This window comes from Papio anubis, chromosome 3 (assembly GCF_008728515.1).
Source record: "Papio anubis isolate 15944 chromosome 3, Panubis1.0, whole genome shotgun sequence".
NCBI classification, from domain to species: Eukaryota; Metazoa; Chordata; class Mammalia; order Primates; family Cercopithecidae; genus Papio; species Papio anubis.
This window is the reverse complement of record NC_044978.1, coordinates 6,072,692-6,097,901: the sequence shown is the minus strand read 5'-3', so window position 1 is coordinate 6,097,901 and position 25,210 is coordinate 6,072,692. Positions and strand designations below refer to the sequence as shown.

General features: G+C 37.3%; 1 protein-coding gene and 1 pseudogene across 3 annotated transcripts in view; one reads left to right on the top strand and one right to left on the bottom strand.

Moving 5' to 3' along the window:
* TRAPPC11 (trafficking protein particle complex 11) overlaps positions 1 to 25,210 on the top strand; it is a 53,828-nt gene that overhangs the window by 12,894 nt on the left and 15,724 nt on the right. For all 3 annotated transcript variants that reach the window (XM_009207933.4, XM_021938965.2, XM_009207932.4), the window contains exons 6-25: positions 2,150 to 2,249; positions 2,604 to 2,677; positions 4,908 to 5,004; positions 6,800 to 6,933; positions 7,577 to 7,724; positions 9,848 to 9,941; positions 11,092 to 11,171; positions 11,262 to 11,340; positions 11,421 to 11,475; positions 11,810 to 11,955; positions 12,205 to 12,266; positions 12,392 to 12,524; positions 13,730 to 13,860; positions 18,531 to 18,686; positions 20,199 to 20,386; positions 20,840 to 20,988; positions 21,168 to 21,289; positions 21,858 to 21,977; positions 24,793 to 24,858; positions 24,969 to 25,125. In XM_009207933.4, coding sequence (XP_009206197.1) covers positions 2,150 to 2,249; positions 2,604 to 2,677; positions 4,908 to 5,004; positions 6,800 to 6,933; positions 7,577 to 7,724; positions 9,848 to 9,941; positions 11,092 to 11,171; positions 11,262 to 11,340; positions 11,421 to 11,475; positions 11,810 to 11,955; positions 12,205 to 12,266; positions 12,392 to 12,524; positions 13,730 to 13,860; positions 18,531 to 18,686; positions 20,199 to 20,386; positions 20,840 to 20,988; positions 21,168 to 21,289; positions 21,858 to 21,977; positions 24,793 to 24,858; positions 24,969 to 25,125 — 2,291 coding nt within the window. The remainder of the gene's footprint in view (positions 1 to 2,149; positions 2,250 to 2,603; positions 2,678 to 4,907; positions 5,005 to 6,799; positions 6,934 to 7,576; positions 7,725 to 9,847; positions 9,942 to 11,091; positions 11,172 to 11,261; positions 11,341 to 11,420; positions 11,476 to 11,809; positions 11,956 to 12,204; positions 12,267 to 12,391; positions 12,525 to 13,729; positions 13,861 to 18,530; positions 18,687 to 20,198; positions 20,387 to 20,839; positions 20,989 to 21,167; positions 21,290 to 21,857; positions 21,978 to 24,792; positions 24,859 to 24,968; positions 25,126 to 25,210) is intronic.
* Positions 3,044 to 3,156, bottom strand: LOC116274247 (annotated as a pseudogene).

Genomic DNA, 25,210 nt, shown 5'->3' with positions numbered 1-25,210 from the left:
GTTTGTGAATTATAAGGTTATAAGGTTTTCTCCAGATAAACCTCAAATAATAAAGAAGTGTATGAATTAAAAAGTGGAAGTCTTACAACACTTATGCTCTATATCCCGTGGTGTCTCTGTAGCCTGTCACGGTTAACTCGAGGGAAAGATTTGACTCTGTGTCCCTCAGTTGAGAGGAAATAATAGCACTTACCAGGCTACTTACTCTCAGTCTTCTGTATTGACTGTTTAACAGGTATTTTATCTCTTAAGTGCACATTCAGCTTGAAAACTAAAACCACGCTTATCTTTGGTATTTACTGAGACAAGCTAGATTAATACCGATTCCCTGTTGGGAAGGATTTTTTGTTTTTGTTTTTTTAATCATTCAGAATAGCCTGTAGACATATTTCTGGCTACCATAACATTAGACATTCTAGTCAGTGCCTTGTTGCTGTTTGCAATTTTTTTTTTTTTTTTTTCTGAGACGGAGTCTCACTGTGTCGCCCAGTCTGTAGTACAGTGGCGTCATCTCCGTTAATTGCAAGCTCTGCCTCCTGGGTTCATGCCAGTCTCCTGCCTTAGCCTCCCGAGTAGCTGGGACTACAGGCGCCCGCCACCACACCTGGCTAATTTTTTGTATTTTTAGTAGAGATGGGATTTCACCGTGTTAGCCAGGATGGTCTCGATATCCTGACCTCGTGATCTGCCCACCTCGGCCTCCCAAAGTGCTGGGATTACAGGCGTGAGCCACTGCGCCCGGCCCCCATTTGCAAAATTTAAAGGACAACTTAGGTTAATACATTCCTTCACACATTATTTGGTTCAAGGTTGATTCTAATTTTGTCATATTTTAACATTTTTAAAACTACAGTTTTGAAAATAGAAAAATCTTAAAAGGCCGGACATGGGGGCTCGTGCCTGTAATCCCAACACTTTGGGAGGTTGAGGCAGTTGGATTGCTTGAGTCCAGGAATTTGAGACCAGCCTGGGCAACGTGGCAAAACCTTGTCTCTACAAAAAATATAAAAGTTAGCTGTGTGTGGTCATGTATGCCTGTAGTTCCAGCTACTCTGGAGGCTGAGGTGGGTGGATCACTTGAGCCCAGGAGGCTGAGGCTGCTGTGAGACTTGATCCCACCACTGCACTCCAGCCTGGGCAACAGAGCGGGACCCTGTCTCAAAATACATAAATAACATTTTAACCTAGAAAATCAAATTTAAATATAATATCAGATATTTAAGTTCGTCTTTTATCTGGCTATGAGTTCTGCTTTCTTTCATGCCCTAGGCAGATAACTCCTGATGACTTCTCTTCACCAAAGAAAACTTGAGTTGTGTATCCATCTCTGGTCAAATTTTCTTGTTCCTGTGTAGGTTATAGAATGATGGACGATTTAAATCACACAAATGTTTTCACCTTATTTGCCAGTTCTCATTTTTGGTTCTTTGCCCATTAGTTTTCTTATTCCTTTAAATTCTAAATACTAAAATCACAAAAAAAGTGAAATCTAATTGAGTAATAATTTTTTTCAGACTTTTTATAAAAATGTAAAATAGTAGGGCAAATGTACTTTTAGAGATTCCGACCAAATTTTAGGCCGGGAGCAGTGGCTCACACCTGTGATCCTAATCCCAGCACTTTGGGAAGGCAAGGTGGGCGAATCACTTGAGGTCAGGAGATCGAGACCAGCCTGGCTGGCCAACATGATAAAACTCACCTCAACTAAAAATACAAAAATTAACTAGGCGTTGTGGCACATGCCTGTAGTCCCAGCTACCCGGGAGGCTGAGACACAATAATTGCTTGAACCAGGGAAGTGGAAGTTGCAGTGAACCAAGATTGTGTCACTGCACTCCAGCCTGGGTGACAGAGCCAGACCCTGTCTCAAAAAAAAAAGAGATTACCAAGTGTTTATGAATCAGAAAAAGGTATTTTTATTTGTTGTATCCTGTGTTATAAATAATTTTAAATGGCTTTTGGATGGTCTTGTTTTTAGACTTTTTAATCTGAAAATTCAGGTTATCTTTTGCTTCACTTTGTCTTATTCATAATGTAAAATAGAGATTTCTGTCACCGTTTTACTTTCAGGTCTCACAAATATGATTCTTGAAAAGTTTGGTTTAAAATAACTGTAATATTTAAATGCTGGTTTGGTTTTTTTTAACAGATTGGAAAATGCCTTTTATGAACATGCACAGACTTATTACTACACTGAGATCAGAAGAGTGAAATCTCATAAAGAATTTTTGAATAAAACAACACACCAGGTATGTGATTTTTTGCAATAATAGAAGCATTCTAGAGTGGATTATTACTGTTTTTGAGGTGATTATTACATATTCTTAATACTTTAATGTTTTCAATGGTTTCAGCATTTCTAAAGATTTTTTAAAGCTTTTAAAAATTAATGTATTTTTAAATTAGACTCTTTGCTCTTAAAGTTCTTAAAGGTAGATTTTTGTAGCCTTCTTAACTGTACCCTTGCTTGTGGGAATAATTCTTGGATTTCAGTTTTGAATATTTTTCTTCATTCTTTTATGTTTCCTTGTAATGCACATTATTATAATTTTCACATTTTAAATAAAATATGTATAATAGTGATTTGTTTTGTCTCTTTTTAGCTTTTATTTGTTAGGCATCAGTTCAAAATAGCTTTCTTCAGTGAGTTGAAACAAGATACACAAAATGCGCTGAAGTAAGTTGTTAAGCTTTCAAACTAAATGTTTCCTATTTTTATATTAACAACATGAAATGGCAATTTCTGAATCTCAACCAAACTATGATTAATTTTAAAGTGTTCATATTGCTTAGATTTAGGAATTAGTCTAGAGATGAATGGAATATAATATTTTAGGATTTTAAAAAATTTTCATTTTTATTATTGGAAGTAAATTTCATTGTGTCATAAAGCTTTCTGGTTTGATTAATTAAATTTTGTGAGCCACAGAAATGTAATATTAAAATTTTCCCCATCTTCTTGACTATTTTTTTATTCAGTAAAATTCTTGTAAGAGACTGATTTAAACATTATCTAAATCAGACTTGACTTTTTTTTTCCAAAATAAATTTTTAAATGTACCTCTTCATGAATTTGCATGTCATCCTTGTGCAGGAGCCATGCTAATCTTCTCTGTATTGTTCCAATTTTAGTATATGTGCTGCTTAAGTGAGCATCAGACTATTGATTGTTATAGGTTTATATACTAGTGCATTTATTGAATTCAATTATTTTTTAATTTAACAAATTTTAATAATATCAGTTGCTTCATTTTCCATTTGCAGTCTCTGCTTAGAGCTTTGAAGATTTAGTTGCAGATGTGTTGGCAGTGGTTAAACATTTTAGTCCTTTGCTTTTACCAAGGAGAATTTAATGAGACTTGACCTCTTTGTAGCTTTAACTCCGTTTTTGAAGACAAAGGTATTAAAAACAGCTATGTATCCCACAATTGAGAAGGGGAAAGGAAAATAGAAATAAATAAAAATAGTTTTAGTATTCACAGGAATATTGCAGAAATATCTTATCTTTGTTGTTTTGAGAGGTTTCAGGACAAGAGCGCCACGTTGTGTTTCCCGAATCTCAACAACTTCATATAACTGGCTGTAATGTAGGTTATTTGTATTGTTTCGAGACAGAGTTTTGCTCTTGTTGCCCAGGCTGGAGTGCAGTGGCACGATCTCGGCTCACTGCAACCTCTGCCTACCGGATACAAGTGATTCTCCTGTCCCATCCTCCCGAGTAGCTGGGACTGTCGGCACCTGCCACCACGCCCAGCTAAGTTTTATATTTTTAGTAGAGACAGGGTCTCACCATGTTGGCCATACTGGTCTCGAACTCCCAACCTCAGGTGATCCGCCCACCTTGGCCTCCCAAGATGCTGGGATTACAGGTGTGAGCCACTGCACCTGGCCTGTAGTTCATTTTTATGGATGGTATTAGTTTAAATCCTTCAATTTCAGTTCTGTTCAGAAGTAATTCTGGAAAGAAATACTTTTACCTGGAGAAGTTATGAACAGACTTTTTCTATGAAAAGCCTGTTTTGAGATTTTCTCATTACCTTCCATGTGCAAGGTAGGCCCTGTTCCTACCAGGCCCTCCGTTCTCACCATGCTTCTCCTTCAGCATGAGCTGCCCTGAGGACATTCTTCCCTCCTCTGTAGACTTTCCCTGAGGCCACTAATATTCACTTAACCTCTAGAGGTACTTGGGGTTAAAAAGCTGTTAACCTGTGCCTTTTTTTTTTTTTTTTTTTGGAGACGGAGTCTCGCTCTGTCACCTGGGCTGGAGTGCAGTGGCACGATCTCAGCTCACTGCAACCTCTCCCTCCTGGGTTCAAGGGATTCTCCTGCCTCAACTTCCTGAGTAGCTGGGATTACAGGCATGTGCTACCACACCTGGCTAATTTTTGTGTTTTTAGTGGAGACGGGGTTTCACCATGTTAGCCAGGCTGATCGCAAACTCCTGACCTCGAGTGATCCGCCCACGTCAGCTTCCCAAAGTGCTGGGATTACAGGTGTGAGCCACTGTGCCCGGCTGACCTGTGCTGTTTGATATCACCTTTGCTAATACAATTTCTATTTGTTTGAGAGCTTGTAATGGTACTTTAAAATACTTACGTTTTTTAGCAGAATGCTGATTTTTCTGAACAGTTGTCCAATTTCCTTTTTTAAGTTACCTGTTTGTTACTGACAGATGTTGATGATGAAAATAACAATGCACATGTCATGGTTCTGTTCTTTATGAAATCATTGATTCCTCTCATATATATTTATTAATAGCTCATTTATCAGGAAATCAGAGATTGACATTATTGAGCTCTTGAGCACTAAGAAATGTTGAGTAAATATTCTGTTATTTCTAGTGATTTGGTTGTAGAAATTGTTTATTAAACTAATATATATCATTATTAACCACCCTCCCCATTTAGGAATTATAGGACCGCCTATAATCTTGTACACGAATTGAGAGCCCATGAAACTAATATTCTGGAAATTAAGACTATGGCAGGATTTATAAACTACAAGGTAATAGTTCTGCTTCCAAATACAGGGCATTTGTGTTTAAATATTAAATGATCTTTTAAAAATTTGAACATCAAAATTAGTTTCTTGCTCTGAAAAGTTAGTATTTGATTAATTATGATCTCTCTTTTTATATCCTTTTTCTCAGAAGGGCCTTGATTCTTAGTAGCCTATTTATAGTAGTTGTGTTTTGAATTGATAAGTTCTAGAGGTTTCTAAAGTTTGGAAGGTTTTTTAGTTTTTGTTTATTTGTTTTTCAGTGGGAGCAAGGAGGAGTTGAGAAGAAAGCTGCCTGTATTACTGAGTTTTAAAAGATAAAATTATTCGAACTATGTGACTCCTTCTTGGTTTAATGGCACAGAAAAGGTCTATCTATTCACCTTAGAGGAAACTTTTTTTTTTTTTGAGACGGAGTTTCACTCTGTTGTCAGGCTGGAGTGCAGTGGTGGGATTTTGGCTTACTGGAACCTCTGCCTCCCGGGTTCAAGCGATTCTTCTGCCTCAGCTTTCTGAGTAGCTGGGACTACAGGCAGGCGCCACCACACCCAGCTAATTTTTGCGTTTTTAGTAGAGATGAGGCTTCACCATGTTGGCCAGTATGGTTTCGATCTCTTGACCTCGTGATCCGCCCATCTCGGCCTCCCAGAGTGCTGGGATTACAGGCGTGAGCCACCGTGCCCGGCCAGAGGAAACTTTTATACCTACTGTTTGAGCATTTTATTTTGAGATTGTGTATCACAGGAATAGATGCCCTCAGAAGTCAAGCAACAGCTATTTGGTTTGCTTTTAGTTTTTTCACATTCATATTGAAGATGCCTGACACTGTGTTGGTGATGTATGGCCAAATAGATGCTTTAATTCACTGTTTTTTTCCTAATAGGAAAAGATTAGAAACAACCCAATTATAAGTGATTGGTTATGTAAATTATAACTGTAAACAAAGGAATATTAAAAGCTATTGAGAATAAGGCAGCTCTATGTAGTGATATGGAATGATACCCAAAATATATTGCAAGATGAATAAAGTCACAGATTAGCATATTTAGTGTGATGTTGTTATTTGTATAGAAACAATAGTTTTATAGAAAGGCACACACATACTTATCTGTGTGTAGAATATATCAGGAAGCATATGGCAGAAACTGCCTCTAGAAAGGGAAATTAGATGGCCGAGGGACAGGAATGGATAAGAGACTGACTTTTCATATGTTCCTTTGTACTTAAAAAATAAAAGTGAAAATTGTAACAAGCATATGGAAATACATTTAGGCTTTGTTTCTTTTTTCCTTTTACCCCACGTACGTAAATATTAGTACTATTTTGAAATAGCATACCAGACACAAAATTTTCAAGAATTTCTGTAATACTTGTTTGATATAGAGGTAACTTTGCTTTAATTATGCTACAGAAAATCTTTAGCTTTACGGCAAATCTAAAACTTAAAATTGGTCAGTCTTTTCTGTTACCTGTTGGACATCATTTATTTTAGTCCATCTTTGTGTTCTTCGTTGGGGATAATTTTAAAATTCTATTCCATATTTTTTAAAAGCTTTTCTAAAGTTTAGAATAAATTATGTACAAATACTGAGTTATTTTATTTCATTTCTAAAAGGGGTATATAACCTTTGGTTTTAGCATAACCATTCTGATGAGGAAAATTAATTGTATTGCAAAGAGCTTCAGAGAAGGAAATTTCATAGGCTTTTTTTAATGTTATTCTCAAAATAGTTTTTAAATGAATATGCCTTTTGACTTTCTTTTTTTCCCTTTATTTTGGGATCAATTTGACATTTTGCAGATCTGTAGGCTGTGTTTTCAACACAACACCCCATTGGATGCAATTGCTCAGTTCCGGAAACACATCGACTTGTGTAAGAAAAAGATTGGAAGTGCAGAGTTGTCTTTTGAGCATGCTGCATGGATGTCTAAACAGTATGTTTTACATTGTACTTTTAGAATATTTTTAAAAATAATATATAGTATTTGGAGAAATAGCACGGACTCTGGTTCTAAAACTGAACCAGGTTTTTGGTCACTAAGTAGGTTTTTGATGATGTAGCATAAGTATGTTTGTATGTTTCTGGTAATACTGTAGATTGATATTGTATACAGTTCCTTAATGGCAATTATTTAGTTCATGGTACCATCTTTTTCATTCAACATATATTTATTGAGTCTCTACCATGTGTCTAGGTCCTAAGGATATAGCAGTAAACAAAATTCCTGCTGTCCTGGAGCTTACTTTTTGAGAATGAAGTTTAAAAATTGCTAAAATGAAATTGTTGCCAGGAACTTGGGTGTATTTGTTTGAGTGGTAGGAACTATATTGAGATCTAGTTTGATGGTATATTTATGAAGACTTGTTAGAAGAGATGACTTAAATATAGAACCTATCTGTAACCTACAGTTAGTGTGTATTAATCTTTACAAAGAAATTACAACAAATATTAACTGTTCATCACTAGCACCATTTTAATACAATCTGCTGAGGTTAAGGTTCCCAGGATGAATTACCAGAAATAAGCTTCTTTTTCTTTTCATTCCTTTTTATTTCTTGATTTTTTTTTTCTTTAAGATTCCAGGCCTTTGGAGATTTATTTGATGAAGCGATTAAGTTAGGGTTAACAGCTATTCAAACTCAGAATCCCGGTTTCTATTACCAGCAGGCAGCATACTATGCCCAGGAGCGGAAACAGCTTGCAAAAAGCCTCTGTAACCACGAGGTAAGTTACTGACTCCGTATTATCTAGCACGTAGAAAAGTTATTCTTCTTTTGAACTGATTGGTGTCGATAATTTCTTCCAAGTCTTTAAATTTAATGAGTTTTATTTTTTATAGTTTTAGGAATTACACTGATGTTTGGTTTTAGCCCGAGTACTCTATTTTCACCTGTGAATTGAGCAGACATTTTTCTTTGAAGAACTAATTTATTTTTGGCAGTAAGTTAGTGACTATTTAGACAAGAGAAAATTACTTTAAAGTAAAAGCCGCATTTTCATCCTTGTTACACTATAAATCCATTGTTTTGTTTCTATGATCACTGCTGTGAGAGTTTAGAAATATGTTTTGACCCGCTGGAGGGGATAACTTTTGACTTCTTTCTCTTCCTGGGGTTTCCTGTATGGAGACTCTTTTTTGGAGACGGAATCTCTCTCTTGTTTCCCAGACTGGAGTGCAGTGGTGCAGTCTCGGCTCACTGCAACCTCCACCTCTCGGGTTCAAGTGATGCTCCTGCCACAGCCTCCTGAGTAGCTGGGATTACAGGTGCCCACTGCCATGCCGGGCTAATTTTTGTACTTTATTAGAGATGGGATTTCGCCATGTTGGCCAGGCTGGTTTTGAACTCCTGACCTCTGGTGATCCGCCCACCTTGGCCTTCCAAAGTGCTGGAATTACAGGCGTGAGCCACCGCGCCCGGCCTCCTGCATGGAGACTCTTTAAGAGTCTGAGGAATAGTGTTAATTGCATAGTTTCTTAAACGTGATGTTTCATTTTGCCTTTTTCTTGGATGATTATGTTTAGATATCAGTTTTCCTATAAACACCTTTAAAATAAGAACGTGGTATACATATTTAATACATTTATTTTTATAGAGTTACATCAATTTATTTTCACTGAAAACCTGCAGTTCTCTGAAGATGAGTGAATATTATCAGTAGTACTATCATTAAAACTGTTCCAAAAACAAATAGATTGTATGTTAATACTTAATGAATTTTTTCTCTGAAATGATGAGTTAACTGTTTTTACAATGTTATTTGTATGATTTATAATTTTGTTGTGTGTATTATATTTCTAAAGTTTGGCATATTCTAATTTGAACACAGTATTTTAAAAAGTGATTAAAACTAGATTTTAGAATGTAAGGAACTGGGCATTAATAAATATCATTGGTTAAAATGTAAAATAATATTTCCATCAAATAATAATTTGAGAAGCTTTAAAACTATGCATATCTTTTGACCTAGAATTTAATTTTTGGAGATACTAAGGCAGCTAATACATTCTGAGATAAGTACCAAAATTTATTTATAAAGTTGTTCTCACAGATTTATTAATTGTAAAATAGAAATAAGATGAATAGCTGTACGGAATTCGTTAAAATATGCACTAGCAAGCAGCCATGAAAAATAATGTTTTAGAAGAATATTTAATGCTGGGTTAAATATACAGAATATATTTAAATGAAAGAAGCAGGTTGAAAATTAATCATTAACAAATTTTTGCATGTGAAATCTGGAAGAATGATAACATACTTTCTTAATAGTGGGAGTTGGTAGTAGGTTTATAAGTAATTTAGATTTTCATCCTTTTCCTTTTGAATGTTTTCTACATTTTTCATGTATTACATTTTGGTTTCAGAGGGAAAAGTTAAAAAGAAGAAAAAGCACTGTAAATCTGTCAGTTCTGGTGCCAGAAATATTCCCCCACAATACAGCACTTAATACAGAAGTGATAAAGAGGGGAAATAGTGTCTTCTGTGTAAAACTCCTCGTAACATTGTTTTCATTTACACAAACAGCATGTATGCATGTGGAATATAGAGCATAATTTGTAACATATTTTTACTGGTTTATTAGAGCAAAGATTTAAAAAACTGAAGAAATTACTGTGAAATATTCGTCAGAATCAGATTGATTTTTGTAAGAGTACCTAAATATTAAATGAAACATTTTTAGCTTAATTTTTGTTAAAATTTATGTTAAAATATTCACAAATTTGATAATTGAATGTATATTTGGTGGTTGTATTTATGAAAAGTTTTTTGTTCAGTCAAAGATTGGGCAAGAGTTGATTTGCAATGAGTTCCATAAACTATTATTTAGGTTTGTGTTTTAATTTACAGGCTTCTGTAATGTATCCCAATCCTGATCCCTTAGAAACACAAACAGGCGTTCTTGACTTTTATGGACAAAGATCATGGCGACAAGGAATACTAAGTAAATAATTTTTCCCTCCATCTTTTCCTGTCAACCTCAAAAGGCAGCAATAGCTATAATAGATTTTCCATTGGCTGCACGTGCATAAGAAATTATGTTGAAGTAAAAATGTGTGCTTTTTAAACATTGTTTTCATTTTTAGAATGCTTTGTATGTATCACTACATCTTAGAGTGACTTTATAATTAAAGTCATTGATGTGATTAAAACATTTATCTGGGTGTGGTGGCACATGCCTGTAGTCCCATCTACTTGGGAGACTGAGGCGGAAGGATAACAACTGTGAACAGCCACTGCACTCCAGACTGGGCAACATAGTGAGACCTCATCTCAAAAAAAAAAAAAAGTACAACATTTGAACATCTTTTGTTTTAAATGACACATGCCACTGCTGTCTTATTTCAATATTTTAATTCCAGTTAACTGTAACAATTGATTTGACTTTTTAAAACAGCATGTACTTGTATTACCTTAAAAACAATTTCTCTGCATTTTTTAAATGCTTTATACATAATTTAATTCAAGCAATTGAACTAGAACTGTTAAATTACTGGCGAGGCGAAGTGGCTCATGCTTGTAATCCCAGCGCTTTGAGAGGCCAAGGCGGGAGGATTGCTTGAGGCCAGGAGTTTGAGACCAGCATGGGCACCATAGTGAGACCCCATCTCTACAAAAAAATACAAAAATTAGCCACACATAGTGGCACGTGCCTGTAGTCCCAGTTACTTGGAAGACTGAGATGGGAGGATCACTTGAGCCTAGGAGGTTGATGCTGCAATGAGTTGTGATTGTACCGCTGCACTCCAGCCTGGGCAACAGAGCGAGACCCCGTCTCAAAAAAAGAAAAAAAGGAAATTATTTAATCTCCAGTGAGTGTATCCTCTATAGAGGATGATATTGACATTGCTTTTCAGATCACTGATTCCAGTAGGTAGAAGAACATGGAGCTCAATAATGTTCCCATCAGAACAGAACACGGAAGTTTCCATGTTAATAAAGCTGCCTCTTAGCATGTTTAAGATTCTAGAATGTTGAAGAATCTGAACTGATTATATTAAATAAAGGTTTCAAGGAGTGTACACATACAATATTCATGTGAACATTTATATTAAATGAGCTATCTAGAATGGGTTGTGTCTCATCTTATGCAGGTTTTGATCTTTCTGATCCTGAAAAAGAAAAGGTGGGAGTTCTTGCCATTCAGCTGAAGGAGAGAAATGTTGCTCACTCTGTAAGTTTTGTGTCCAATATAAACTATTTTTTACACTGTTAAAAAAATATATTTGTATTGAAATGTTTTGCACTCTACTTTTTCTACTAGGAAATCATCATAACTCTGCTGAGCAATGCTGTTGCACAGTTCAAGAAGTATAAGTGCCCGCGAATGAAAAGTCACCTAAGTATGTATCCACAAACGTCACCATTGCATGCAACTTTGAATGACTTTAAATTACATACATAAATCTTCTTTCCTTTATAGTGGTTCAGATGGGAGAGGAATATTATTACGCAAAGGATTATACCAAAGCTTTGAAGTAAGTCTTGTTCATGATTTACTTTTACAAGTATTTGGATTATCTGAAGTGAAATTGAAATAGAAATCGGTGTGGAAGGAGTTCGTATTTTCACGTTTATTTCTATTGCTGTTAAACTCCATTTTGTAATGTGTTTTCAAGTGCCATTAATGGCACAATCTTTTTCAGCACTTTAAGAAATCTCACGTTTAGCTAAATATGGGAATAGCTGTTCAACCATCTCAGTAAGATTTTTCTAAACTTACATAAAATGAGGAAAGTACTTTTTTCTCCATGAACTCTTCAAACCCTTTCTTGTGAAGCCGGTTCAGTATTACGTTTTGTCTTCTTTGAGGTTGCTGGATTATGTGATGTGTGATTATCGGAGTGAAGGGTGGTGGACTCTGCTCACGTCTATCTTAACTACAGCTCTGAAGTGCTCCTACCTCATGGCCCAATTAAAGGATTACATTACTTACTCCCTAGAACTCCTTGGCAGAGGTAACCTCATGTTTTTTGAGTAAAATTCTTGATATATAAAATTATTTAGCTTAAAAAACTTTAAGCTTTTTAAAATTTAAAGAATAATTCGGTTCCAGAGAATTAGTATACTTTTACTATGTGCAAGTCACTGTGCTTGGTCATCTTAAAGAGGTATTTATTGTTATATAAAGTTTTTAAAACAATAAATGGGGGTAGTAGACTTAATTATAAGTACTTACAATGTTTTTCCTTCATTCTTCATACTAGCTTCAACTCTGAAAGATGACCAAAAGTCTCGGATAGAAAAGAACCTCATAAATGTTTTAATGGTAGGTTGGAATTGTTTATATAGAGTGTGGTATTAGGAATATGTATACCTATATCTATATCAACTAATGCAAGCCGTGGTTTTTTTCCAACTAGTTGAATGAATGTTAACTCTGTGTTGATGCAGAATGAAAGTCCTGATCCAGAACCCGACTGTGATACCTTCGCTGGGAAAACTGCTCAGAAGCTGTGGGCAGACCGAATTTCTCTGGCTGGCAGCAATGTTTTCACAATAGGAGTACAGGACTTTGTGCCATTTGGTAGGTAGCTAACATCTACAGTGTGATGTCAGAGAAATTGTCTTTTTCTACAAAATGAATAGATGCAGAATAATAAACATAAAAGTCAAGAAAGAATTTTCAAAGTATAAGCATGTTACAGATAAACTGATTTTTGTGTGTGTATCCCCTCAGTGACTTATAAATATAGTCAGGATCTTAAATACTTGATTTATGTTTTAAGATATACTTTGCTCATTTGTAGTTCAGGTGTTATTGGAAACACTTGATACTTATTTAAAAGGTTTTGCTTTACTGTCTAGGTAGGTATTTTGAAATAATAAATTATTTTCTTTTTCGTTTAAAATCTTGTCATCTACATTTCAAGAGTAGCTGTATTTTTAAAATTAAAGATGGTTTTGAAGCTATATTTATTTAATTTTTATTTTATATTATTTATGTATTTATTTTATTTTTCTTTTTTGAGACAGGGTCTCACTCTGCTGCCCAGGCTGGAGTTCAGTGACATGATGTCAGCTCACTGCAACCTCTGCCTCCCAGGTTCAAGCGATTCTCCTGCCTCAGCCTCCTGACTAGCCGGGATAACTTACAGGCGTGCACTACCGTGCCCAGCTAATTTTTGTATTTTTAGCAGAGTTGGGGTTTCACCGTGTTGGCCAGGCTGGTCTTGAACTTCTGACCTTGGGTGATCTGCCCGCCTGAGCCTCCCAAAGTGCTGGGATTACAGGTATGAGCCACCACACCTGGCCTATTTATTATTCTTTTTGAGATAGAGTCTCGCTCTGTCGCCCAGGCTGGAGGGCAGTGGTGTGACCTTGGTTTACTGCAACCTCCACCTCCTGGGTTCAAGTGATTCTCCTGCCTCAGCCTCCCTAGTAGTTGGGATTATAGGTGTACACTACCACGCCCGGCTAATTTTTGTATTTTTAGTAGAGACAAGGTTTCACCATGTTGGCCAGGCTGCTCTCAAACTCCTGACCTCAAGAGATCCGCCTGCCTCAGCCTCCCAAAGTGCTGGGATTACAGGCATGAGCCACTGCGCTCAGCCTAAATTTTATTTTTATAATAAAAAGAGCTCATTTGTCTCTTGAAGTGCCTTAAGTGCAGAAGTCAGGAAGAATGGTCAGTGCAGATGCATCTTTCTGAAGAATGAATTTGGTTGACAGGATGTTGTGGCTCATGGGTGTCTGCTTGTGCATAACGCAGTGCTTGTGTTTTATTTCTAGTACAATGCAAAGCCAAGTTTCATGCCCCAAGTTTTCATGTTGATGTTCCTGTTGAGTTTGATATTTATCTGAAGGCTGATTGTCCACATCCCATTAGGTTTTCCAAGCTCTGTGTCAGCTTTAATAACCAGGTAATGGTGCCCTTTCCTGTGTTTTTACCACATTTATCTTATTGTAGCTTGTGTTAAACTAAATAAAATGAGCTTAGTGAATTTTATGTCTTAATGGTTTCATAGTAACAAATGAACTTTGGTAAGGTCTATTTAAAAATATATTTCTAGGGCCGGGCATGGTGGCTCATGCCTGTAATCCCAGCACTTTGGGAGGCTGAGGTGGGCAGATCACAAGGTCAAGAGATCAAGACCATCCTGGCCAACGAGACCATCCTGGCCATCTCTACTAAAAATACAAAAAAATTTCCTGGGCGTGGTGGCACGTGCCTCTAGTCCCAGCTACTCGGGAGGCTGAGGCAGGAGAATCACTTGAACTCGGGAGGCGGAGGTTGCAGTGAGCTGAGATCGTGCCACTGCACTCCAACCTGGGCTACAGAGCGAGACTCCATCTCAAAAAAAATAATTTTATATATATATATATATATATATGCACACACATACACATATATATTTCTAAACTTCTAGCAATTCAAGTTTACATTTTGCTTACTCCAATTTTTGTTTTCATTCTATGTTTATGAAGTCTAAGAATTCTCTGTGTTTGTATATATATGTACCCACACAGTGTGTGTGTGTGTGTGTGTGTGTGTGTGTGTATATATATATATATATATATATATATATACTTTTTAATTTTGTCTTTTTTGAAATGGGGTCTCGCTCTGTTGCCCAGGCTAGAGTGCATTGGTATAATCAAAGCTCACTGTAGCCTCAACCTTTTGGACTCAAGAGATCCTCCCACCTCAGCCCTCTAAGTGACTGAACTACAGGGACCTGCCCCATGTCTGGCTAATTTTTGTATTTTTTGTAGAGACAGGGTTTTGCCATGTTGCCCAGGCTGGTCTCAAACTCCTGGGCTCCAGTGATCCACCGACTTCAGCCTCCCAAAGTGTTAGGACTACAGGTGTGAGACACCACATCTGGCCTCCTATTTTTTTATAATGTATACTTGAATTCCAAATAAGGTATGTTCAGAAAGAATAAAATTTTAAAAATAATTTGGTTTATATTCTACTTCAGCATTATTAGTTAATGTTACTAGTTTATGGTTATGAAACTAATTTATGTTTGACATTTAAAAAATTGAAATGGAATAGATGGATATAATGTGAAAAGTAAATGTGTGTCTTCTTTCCACTCCATTCTCCCACACACCCTCTATGTTAACTTCTTGAATAACCTAGATATTTTCTGGGCACGAATATATAAGCAACTTTTTTTCTTGCAGAATTGGGATCATATCATATTTCCTGCATTTGAATATATTTGAAGCATTATATAGTATATTGTCAAGTACTTCATTACAACTGTGTTATAAACTCACTTAGTAGATAATCATCTTTTGATTACCCAGAAAGTATAGTGAATCTTTCACCAACAAGCATTTATTGAGAGTTAGATATTCTTAACATGCTGAATCTGAGTATAGCATATGTCGACCTCGTTAAAATGTAGGCATTTTGGGGACAAGGGCCAGGACAGAATCAAAGATTGTCCAAGTAGGTAATGAAGACTAAATTACATTGTGTAGGCTAGAAAGAAGTACAGCTATAGTGGGCATGCCAGAGAAAACGGAGGGAGTTCCAAGAATGAAGATGAAATTACAATAGGTCCAAAAGATGGGAGGGGAGAACATGTTTGGCAATGAGAAAACGCTGCAGGAAACAGAAGTGCACAATCTGTGTTTCTGGGAAAGTGAAGCCTCACTAGATGAGAGGGATTATAATGCTGGGTAGTGGGAAGTAAGGCCAGGTGGCTTAAAGGAGCCTTGAAGAGTTAAGCGGGGATAGGCTAGCAAACAGATGTCCCTCAAGATTTATTCGTTCTTTTATCTGTGTTTTATTTATTGGATGGTGATAAAGAAATGATGTTATCTGTTTTATTAGAATTTGATTCATAAGAAATGAGAAATATCTCTGTAATATAAATGATTAGATGAAGCTGGGTCACCTGAAGATCAGTATGTTTTCTTCAACTTCAGACCCTTACCCAGGGTTTTCCTCTAATCAGTTTGAGAATTTTATTTTGTTGTGTGTGTGTGTGTATGGTTTTTTTTTGTTTTTTGTTTTTTGTTTTTTGTTTTTGAGACCAGGCCGCACTCTATCTCCCAGGCAGAGTGCAGTGGCTCCATCTTGACTTACTCTCCCAGGCTCAAGTGATCCTCCCACCCCAGCCTCCTCTGAGGAGCTGGGACCACCATGCGCAGCTAATTTTTGTATTTTTTTTTTAATAGAGATGGGGTGTTGCTGTTTTGCCCAGGCTGGTCTCGAACTCCTGGGCTCAAGGAGCCCACCCACTTCAGCCTGCCAGAGTGGTGGGATTATAAGTGTGAGCCATCATGCCTGGCCCAGTTTCAGAATTTTAAAGCAAGAGCATGAAATTTATTCTTAAAGTTTTAAGAAACTTTAGTAGCAAAATAGAAACAATATCATGGAAGCCAAATAGAGGCTCTTTATATTAATCCACGTACAAAAGTACAAGTGTTGGAATTAAGATGCTGGTGTTGGGAATGGAGATTTAGGGATACAAGAGGCATTTAAAAATAGATAAATCTGCATTGCCGAGTACATATAGTGGCTGAAAAGTGGGGATAGCATGAATGAAGGACAGAAGCTCTTATACATGCCCTTTCCTCTGCTTGAACTGGTTTGCCCGCCTCTCCGACTAGTTTATTCCTCCTTGCCTTTTCTCACTTAAAAGCATCACTTCTTCAAGGAGGCCTCCCTTGACTTACATGACTGAGTCACTTAGCCAGGCTCTCATAGCCTTAGTGGTACTAATCACACTGGTTTCACCGTTGTCTGTGTGATTATTTGGTAAATTACCTGTTTTCCTCACTAGAATCTAAGCTCCGCAAGGGAAGAAGGGCAGGGTTTTTTTTGTGTGTGTTCGTTTGTTTTGTTCATTATGAAATTAGAGGGTCAAAACAAGGACTCTTTTTTTTTTTTTTAAAAAAAGATACTCTGTTGCACAAGCTGGAGTGCAGTGATGTGATCATAGCTTATCTCAGCCTCAAACTCCTGGGCTCAAGTGAAGTATAGGGACTCTTATTTTACTTTTCCCTTAATAGCCTACTATTTCTTTTCTTTCCTTTTTTTTTTTTAACAAAAAACATAAACTACTACAATTAAAAACTAATAAAAACTCTAAAATGGAATGTAAAGCAATTAGTTTTAAAGTTTAGATTATATTCTGAATATATCTTATTTGAAATTCAAAATACAGGCCAGGCGCAGTGGCTTACGCCTATAATCCCAGCACTTTGGGAGGCCAAGGTGGGCGGATCACTGGAGGTCAGGAGTTTGAGACCAGCCTGGCCAACATGGTGAAACTCCATCTCTACTAAAAGTATAAAAATTAGCTGGACTTGTTGGTGGGTGCCTGTAGTCTCAGCTACTTGGCAGGCTGAGGCATGAGAATTGCTTGAACCTGGAAGTCGGAGGTTGTAATGAGTTGAAATTGTGCCATTGCATTTCTAGCCTGGGCGATGGAGTGAGATTCTGTCTTAAAAGAAAAGAAATTCACAATATAAACCATAAGACAAAAAGTAGAGTAGGTTTTATAAGCATGGAATAGAAATGAAAATTAGTGGGAAAGTATAAAACTTGAACTGTGTAAGAGTTTCTATGAAGGTAATTTATATGCTGGGATTGAAGATGGCTCTTTGAAAGGTCTTGATATTTATTGAACAGGTGAGAATGGTGATTCCATAGATGGAAACATGAAAGGTGTCTTCCTTTACTCATCTGTGAGGATTGTTCTCTTCTGGGAAGGCAGATGCACTTTCACTTTGGGACATGCTGAGTTTCAGGTGGTAGTGGACATGTCCTCTAGACAGTTGTGGATATAAGCTTGTAATTAAGGAAATAAGACAGAATAGGACAACTGTATGTGAGAGATACTAGCAACAATGGTATGGTGTATGTGGAAACAAATACATTTTCCAGTGAAGTGAACGTAGAGAGAAATGAAGACCTGAAAGAAAGCAAAGGAATGGGGCTGGGCTTGGTGGCTCACGCCTGTAATCCCAACACTTTTGGAGGCTGAGGCAGGAGGATCACTTGAGCCCAGGAAGTTTGAAACCAGCCTTGGCAACATAGTGAGACCCCATCTCTACAAAAAATAGAAAAATTAATCGAGTGTGATGGTACATGCCCATGGTCCCACCTACTTTGGAGACTGAGGTGGGACTATCCCTTGGGTCCAAAAGGTTGAGGCTGCAGTGAGCCGAGATCGTGCCACTGCACTCCAGGTGGGAAAAACAGGAAGTAACTAAGCGGAACGAGAAACCCTAAAGATTATAGCATCACAGAAGCCAAGTAAAAAAAGACTCTTCAAGAAAAGGAGGTGATAAGCAGTAGTGTCCAGCACAACAAAGAATAAACTGTTTCTCTGGGAGAGAGGTATCTAAATATTTTCAAAAAGCAGTTCATGTGTAGTGAATTGTTTTATTATGGCAGTAGTGAGTGGATAAGTGCCTCTATTTGGCATAAAAATACTTCCTTTTATTAGTAACGCTTCATAATGCTTCAGTGTTTGTGGAGTTAAAACCAAATGAGCTCCAAAGCACTTGGCATTTAGTGTTGGCAGACGTCTGACATCTGATGACCTCTCTTCACCTCTTTCAGGAATACAACCAGTTCTGTGTAATAGAAGAAGCATCCAAAGCAAACGAAGTTTTAGAAAATCCGACTCAAGGAAAGATGTGCCTAGTTCCTGGTAAAACAAGAAAACTGTTATTTAAGTTTGTTGCGAAAACTGAAGATGTGGGAAAGAAAATTGAGGTTAGTTATGAAATTTGTGTAAAAATATTTTTAATAATAAAAGCATGTTTATATCAGAATATTTTAAATAATACAAAAGCTTATTAAGTGAAAAATGAAAATCTTCTACCTGGGCTTCCTAAAGGAAACCATTCATAATAGTTTGGGAGGTTTCCTTCCAGACATTTTCCCGTGAACTATTTGTGGTATAAATGTTTTTTCAATTAAAGAATTGAGAATACATGTAATAAACCATAGCTGGCTTTTATCACTTGATAGTGTCTAGTAGATATTACTTCTTGTTAGTACGTAAACCAATCTTGTTTTTTAATGACTACATAATCAGTTAAGGAGTTTTAAACAATGTATATTATGTAATATAGCAAATATATTTTTTATGTTATTCAGACTGAATATCTTTTGATGTTTAAACATTACCGAGTACATATTCCTAAAGAAAAATGAGCATATATATTTTAAAGATTGATATAGTATAGATAATTGAAATGCCTTTTAGAAATATAGGATCTAGGTAATATCTTTATTGAGCATAAACTCTGGAGCCAAACTGTATGGGTTTAAATTGCAGCTCTCTAGCTTACTAGCTTGTGGCCCTGGGCAGTTACTTAGCTTCTTTGTGTCTTCTCAGTGTATTCATCTGTAAAATGGAGATCTTAAGAGTACTAATCTCTTAGGATTTCATGAGGATTAAATCAACTAGTTAATGTAACTTGCTTGGAATAGTGATTAGCACACAGTAAGCACTCATTAAGTGCTTGTTTTTCATGACTTGAATGGGAATGGTTAGTTAGCTAATCTAAACTTGGTACCATTGCTAAGATAAATGGTTTATAAAGTTGTACTACCAATGTAAACATAACAGTTTCTATGAACATGTTGATTTTATTATTCACCAGTATCCAGAATTGTTTGCTTATTCGTTAAAAAAAAAAAAAAACCTTCATGATTTTGACTAAATGCCGTAATTGCATATTTGATTTTTTCATGCCTAAGGAAACTTACCAGACATAAATTATAATGAGTAAGCCTATTTTGGGTCCTTTGGTTAATGGTTTTAGTTGAATAGAACATGTATTCAATTAATAAAGCATTTTATTGCTAATACTATAAATATTTTCAGGAAAAATATTTGTGGAATCAGAAATTAGGTTATAATGTATCCATAGCCATCACAATATTTATTTCATTCAGCAACCCCTAATTGAGCATTCGTTACATCAGGGACTATGCCAGATGCTAAAATCATAACACTACTGTACAGTCAGCCTCTCAATAGAAAGTCAGGTTATTGTCTCTGTTTTAAAGGTGAAACCTGTTTAAAGTTGGAACCCAGAGCGCAGTTAGCCTCTGTCCCAGCCCGAGTAAGACCTTAATAGCAGGTGTTCTGACTTCTGTCACACTGGGGGTCTCTAGATGAATTCCATGGTCTAGCAGTCGACGATGTAATTTTGGTGAGAGGGGATGGTGACAAGCACATACGAGATGGCATTTCTGACACCTTTTTTTTTTTAGATTACTTCAGTGGATCTTGCTCTGGGCAATGAGACGGGAAGATGTGTGGTTTTAAATTGGCAGGGAGGAGGAGGAGATGCTGCTTCCTCCCAAGAAGCCTTACAGGCAGCTCGGTCTTTCAAAAGGCGACCTAAGCTACCTGACAATGAAGTTCACTGGGACAGCATTATAATTCAGGCAAGCACGATGTGAGTCTGCTTTGCTAAGCTGGTATTAAAGGTCACCCTCTTATTTTTTTAGCTATTTTTTTTTTTTTTTTGGAGACAGAGTCTCTCTCTTGCCCAGGCTGGAGTGCAGTGGTGTGATCATGACTCACTATAGCCTTGACCACCTGAGCTCAAACGATCCTCCCACCTCAGGTGCCACCCTTGCCTTCCCCAGTAGTTGGGACTACAGCCAGGTGCCACCATGCCTGACTAATTTTTGTATTTTTTCTGGAGATCAGGGTCGTCTTATGCTGCCCAGGCTTGTTTCAAACTCCTGGGTTCAGACGATCCTCCTGCCTCAGCCTCCCAAACTGCTGGGATTACAGGCCTGAGCCTCCACACCCAGCCTCTTATTTCTTTTAAATACTTTATTTAAATAGTTTATTTGCTTTTTTTTTTTTTAATCAGTTACTTAGTTAAGGTTTCTTTTCAAAGGATCATTTCCAGAGTTCCAAACATTTCTGTACATCTGCAACACGAGCCCCCTGCTCTGACTAATGAAATGTATTGTTTGGTGGTGACTGTTCAATCCCATGAAAAGACCCAAATCAGAGATGTGAAGCTCACCGCTGGCTTAAAACCAGGTACGCATCCCTTTTTGTAAGTTTGATCAGTATTAATCCAACATTAAATAAGCATCAGTGATGTCAACTCTAGGACTCTTGTTTAAAAGAAGGTATGGCATAGTGCTCTTCACACAGTATTGATTATTGGGATAATGTTTGAATTCTTTGTTTTGAAGAACCAATATTAACTCTTTTAGGACAGGATGCCAATTTAACTCAGAAAACTCACGTGACTCTTCATGGAACAGAACTGTGCGATGAATCCTACCCAGCTTTACTCACTGACATTCCTGTTGGAGACTTACATCCAGGGGAACAGGTAAACTTGGTCAACTGGGATTGAAGAGGAAATCGATTAGTTTGTAGTTTTAAATATAGAGTGAGTTTTTAACAGTTCAGAGCATTTTAACAGCATATTCTCGAACTGAAAAAGTGATTTAACTAATGAACATTTCATACACATTTTACACATTTAAGTATGTAAAATGTCTTAAGCAGTTTTTCTGCAAGGGAATTTAGAAAACATGCTTAACATGAATTAGTTGGCTAATAAAACAACCATTGTTTGTAACTTTAGTGCAGTAACTTCTCAGTCAACTTCTGCTTCCAAACTAGATACAAAACTGTTTTGGAAGTTGAGAGTAATAATCTCTAAAAGATGCAGCAGTAATGATCCCACCCTTATGCTCTGGCCAGAGTGTAATCAGAGGGCTCTTCTACAATGGCGGCTTTGGTCAGTTACATTGTAACGTTCTGTAAAAGTGATAAGGAGTTTAGCCAGTTGGTATAGATAAGCTCTAGAAGGTGGGAACACTATCCTAGAATATATATCAAGAGGAAATATCTGTAAAATTAAATATTAAATTACAACATTTATTTTGTTACAGCTGGAAAAAATGTTGTATGTTCGCTGTGGAACAGTGGGTTCGAGAATGTTTCTTGTATATGTTTCTTATCTGATCAATACAACCGCTGAAGAAAAAGAAATTGTTTGCAAGTGCCACAAGGTATTTTTTTTATAACTACTTTATGAAGCGTCATATGTGGAGTAGTTCCATTCTGTGTTATTTTAGTGTACCTATGAAATAAGCAGCTTGGCTGCTTATAGTCTGTTATAAATTTTAAACTTTTAAAAAAATCACTTATATTGAGTTTTGTTGAGGCTGGTATTCACTGCTCAAACATTAAACAGAAAATGTTTGGCTTATATGGCTTTTTTTTTTTTTTTTTTTTTTTGAGACGGAGTTTTGCCCTTGTTGCCCAGGCCGGAGTGCAATGGCACGATCTCGGCTCACTGCGACTTCCACCACCCGGGTTCAAGCAATTCTCCTGCCTCAGCCTCCCAAGTAGCTGGGATTACAGGCATGCAGCACCACGCCCAGCTAATTTTTTGGATTTTTAGTAGAGACGGGGTTTCTCCCTGTTGGTCAGGCTGGTCTTGAACTCGCAACCTCAGCTGATCTGCCCACCTTGGCCTCCCAAAGTGCTGGGATTACAGGCGTGAGCCACTGTGCCTGGCCTATATGGCTTTTCATATAGAGGATCAACAGATTTGAGATCTCAGGCAAATCACACATGAGATAAAATCTGTAAGTTGACTTATATATAGAAGGTTCTGGAGAAAAGGAGGTCTCCCTTTGAAAAAAAATTTTCTGTTATTAAAAAATACTGGTAAAAATTGTTTTTGGTAAGTGCACGTAAAAGTGAAAATACGAACGATCACAGTTACAGTTCACAACTCGAAGGCAACTGCTAACTCTTTGTATTTCTTTTTGGTCTCTTTTCTATTTCTAGAGATTTTGAACAGGCCATGTTTCTAAATAGATTTAACTGTGCTGTATATAATATTTATGTTCTCTTTTGTTAATAGAACATTATGATACTTAGTATCTTCTTGGTCCTGACAGTAATGTTGTCTTAGTTTTCTCTTAGGAATTGGGTCCTCAACCCAGCAGAGCAGAAGGCCTAGCAATGTGGGGATTTGTAGTTTTGTTACTGCACAGAGTCTGGGCTGTGGGCTATTTACAAGTCTTTAGGAAAGAAAACCATCTCAAAATTGTTAGTATTTTCCAAGTGGGAGAGAAGAAGGCATGTAATGTACTGTTGAAAATTTCTCATAGCCTGGTATAATACATAGAGTCCTATGTGGTAACTCAGGAGATAAGGGTGCCAGTGTCAGCACATTATATCTATTGTCTCATCTGGTTTTTCTAACAACCCTGAGGATTATGAAGCTGGGACTGAAAGACACTGCATGAGTTGAGCATCCCAAATCCGAAAACTCAAAATCCAAAACTTTCTGGATTTTCAGATTTTCCAAAATCGGAAACTTTCCGAGAGCCAGCATGACACTCAAAGGAAATGCCCCTGGGAGCGTTTTGGATTTGGAATGCTCAGCCAGTGAGTACAATCCAAATATTCCAAAATCCAGAAAATCGGAGACACTTCTGGCCCCAAGCATTTCAGATAACCTGTATAACTTTCCCAAGGTCACATCATTAGGTTCAAGGTCTCAGAGCTAGTAAGTATGTATTGAGCCAGGATTAGAATTTGGCTCTGTCTGGCGTTACAGCCTGAGCTTTTAACCAGTTTGACCTTTTTTAAAGGTTTCTTACCAGGAGGTTGTGTTATTTGATTTGAAAGATGAAATAACCCCATTTTATTTTCTTTTTTCTTTTTTTTTAATTTTGACATGGGGTCTCACTGTGTTGCCCAGCTTGGAGTGTAGTGGCACGATCTTGGCTCACTGCAAACTCCACCTCCTGGGTTCAAGCCATCCTCCCATCTCAGCCTCCTGAGTAACTGGTACTGTGAGTGTGCACCACCACACTCAGCAAATTTTTTGTATTTTTGGTAGAGACAGGGTTGTGCCATGTTACTCAGGCTGGTCTCAAACTCCTGATCTCAAGCAATGTGCCCACCTCAGCCTCCCAAAGTGCTGGGGTTACAGGTGTGAGCCACCATGCCCATCCCTCATTGTTTTTCTAACAGACTCTTTTAGAAAGGAGATGTAGCATGTTGGTTAAGAGTGTAGGCTCCATGACCAGTTTCAGTTCTGCTTCTGTGCCTTTGTTACCTTCTGGCTGTGTGACCTCATCTTAAAGTGGCAATCATAATAGCACTTGTTTCCTTGTGTGATTATGAACATTATATAATACATGTATAGTGATGATAGCAGTGTCTGTCCCATTACATTATTATTATCTTATTAGTCATTTTGAGTTGAGGTGTAGTAAGAACTTAGACAAAAGGAAGACACTAGCTTTTTGGAACATCTGATTCCTCCTCTGTAAAATGGTGACGATGCCTGCCCTGCCTACTTCATTAGATCCAGAGATAAATAATGTGTAAGAAAACACTTTAACCGGGTGCTGTGGTTCACTCCTTTAATACCAGCACTTTGGGGTTCTGAGGCAAGAGGATCCCTTGAGGTCAGGAGTTCAAGACTAGTCTGAGCAACATAGCAAGACCCCATCTCTAAACAAATAATATATGGTAGCCGGGCATGGTGGTGTGCGCCTGTAGTCCCAGCTACTCAGGAGGATCACTTGAGCCCACGTGTTCGAGGCTGCAGTGATCTGTGATGGTGCCACTGTACTCCATCCTGGTTGCCAGAGTGAGACCCTGTCTCAAAAAAAAAAAAAAATAGTACTCAGTTCTTTCGACACAAATGTTTACAAATGTTATCTAAAAGAAAGGCCTTTACTTCTTAGTATGTATAATTTGGGATTATTATTGATCAGTGATATATTGTGTTTTTTAAAACTTTATACAAAAAGATTTAGAAAATCCATTGAATGTGCCCTTTACATTTTCTTGCAGGATGAAACTGTAACAATCGAAACAGTCTTTCCATTTGATGTTGCGGTTAAATTTGTTTCTGCCAAGGTATGTTTCTGTGAGGCAAACTGGAAATCATTTAGGTTATAGAAATGGACCGAAATGATAAAATGGATTAATGTAATTCCCGACAGACCTTTTATCTTCATTTGTGACAGTTTGAGCACCTGGAAAGGGTTTATGCTGACATCCCCTTTCTGTTGATGACGGACCTCTTAAGTGCCTCACCCTGGGCTCTCACTGTTGTGTCCAGTGAGCTCCAGCTTGCTCCATCCATGACCACAGTGGACCAGCTAGAGTCTCAGGTGGACAATGGTGAGTCTGGTTCATTCCCGCTTAAAAGAGCAGGAGAATTGTGTGCATGCGTGTGTGTGTGTGTGTGTGTGTGTAATCTTGCAAT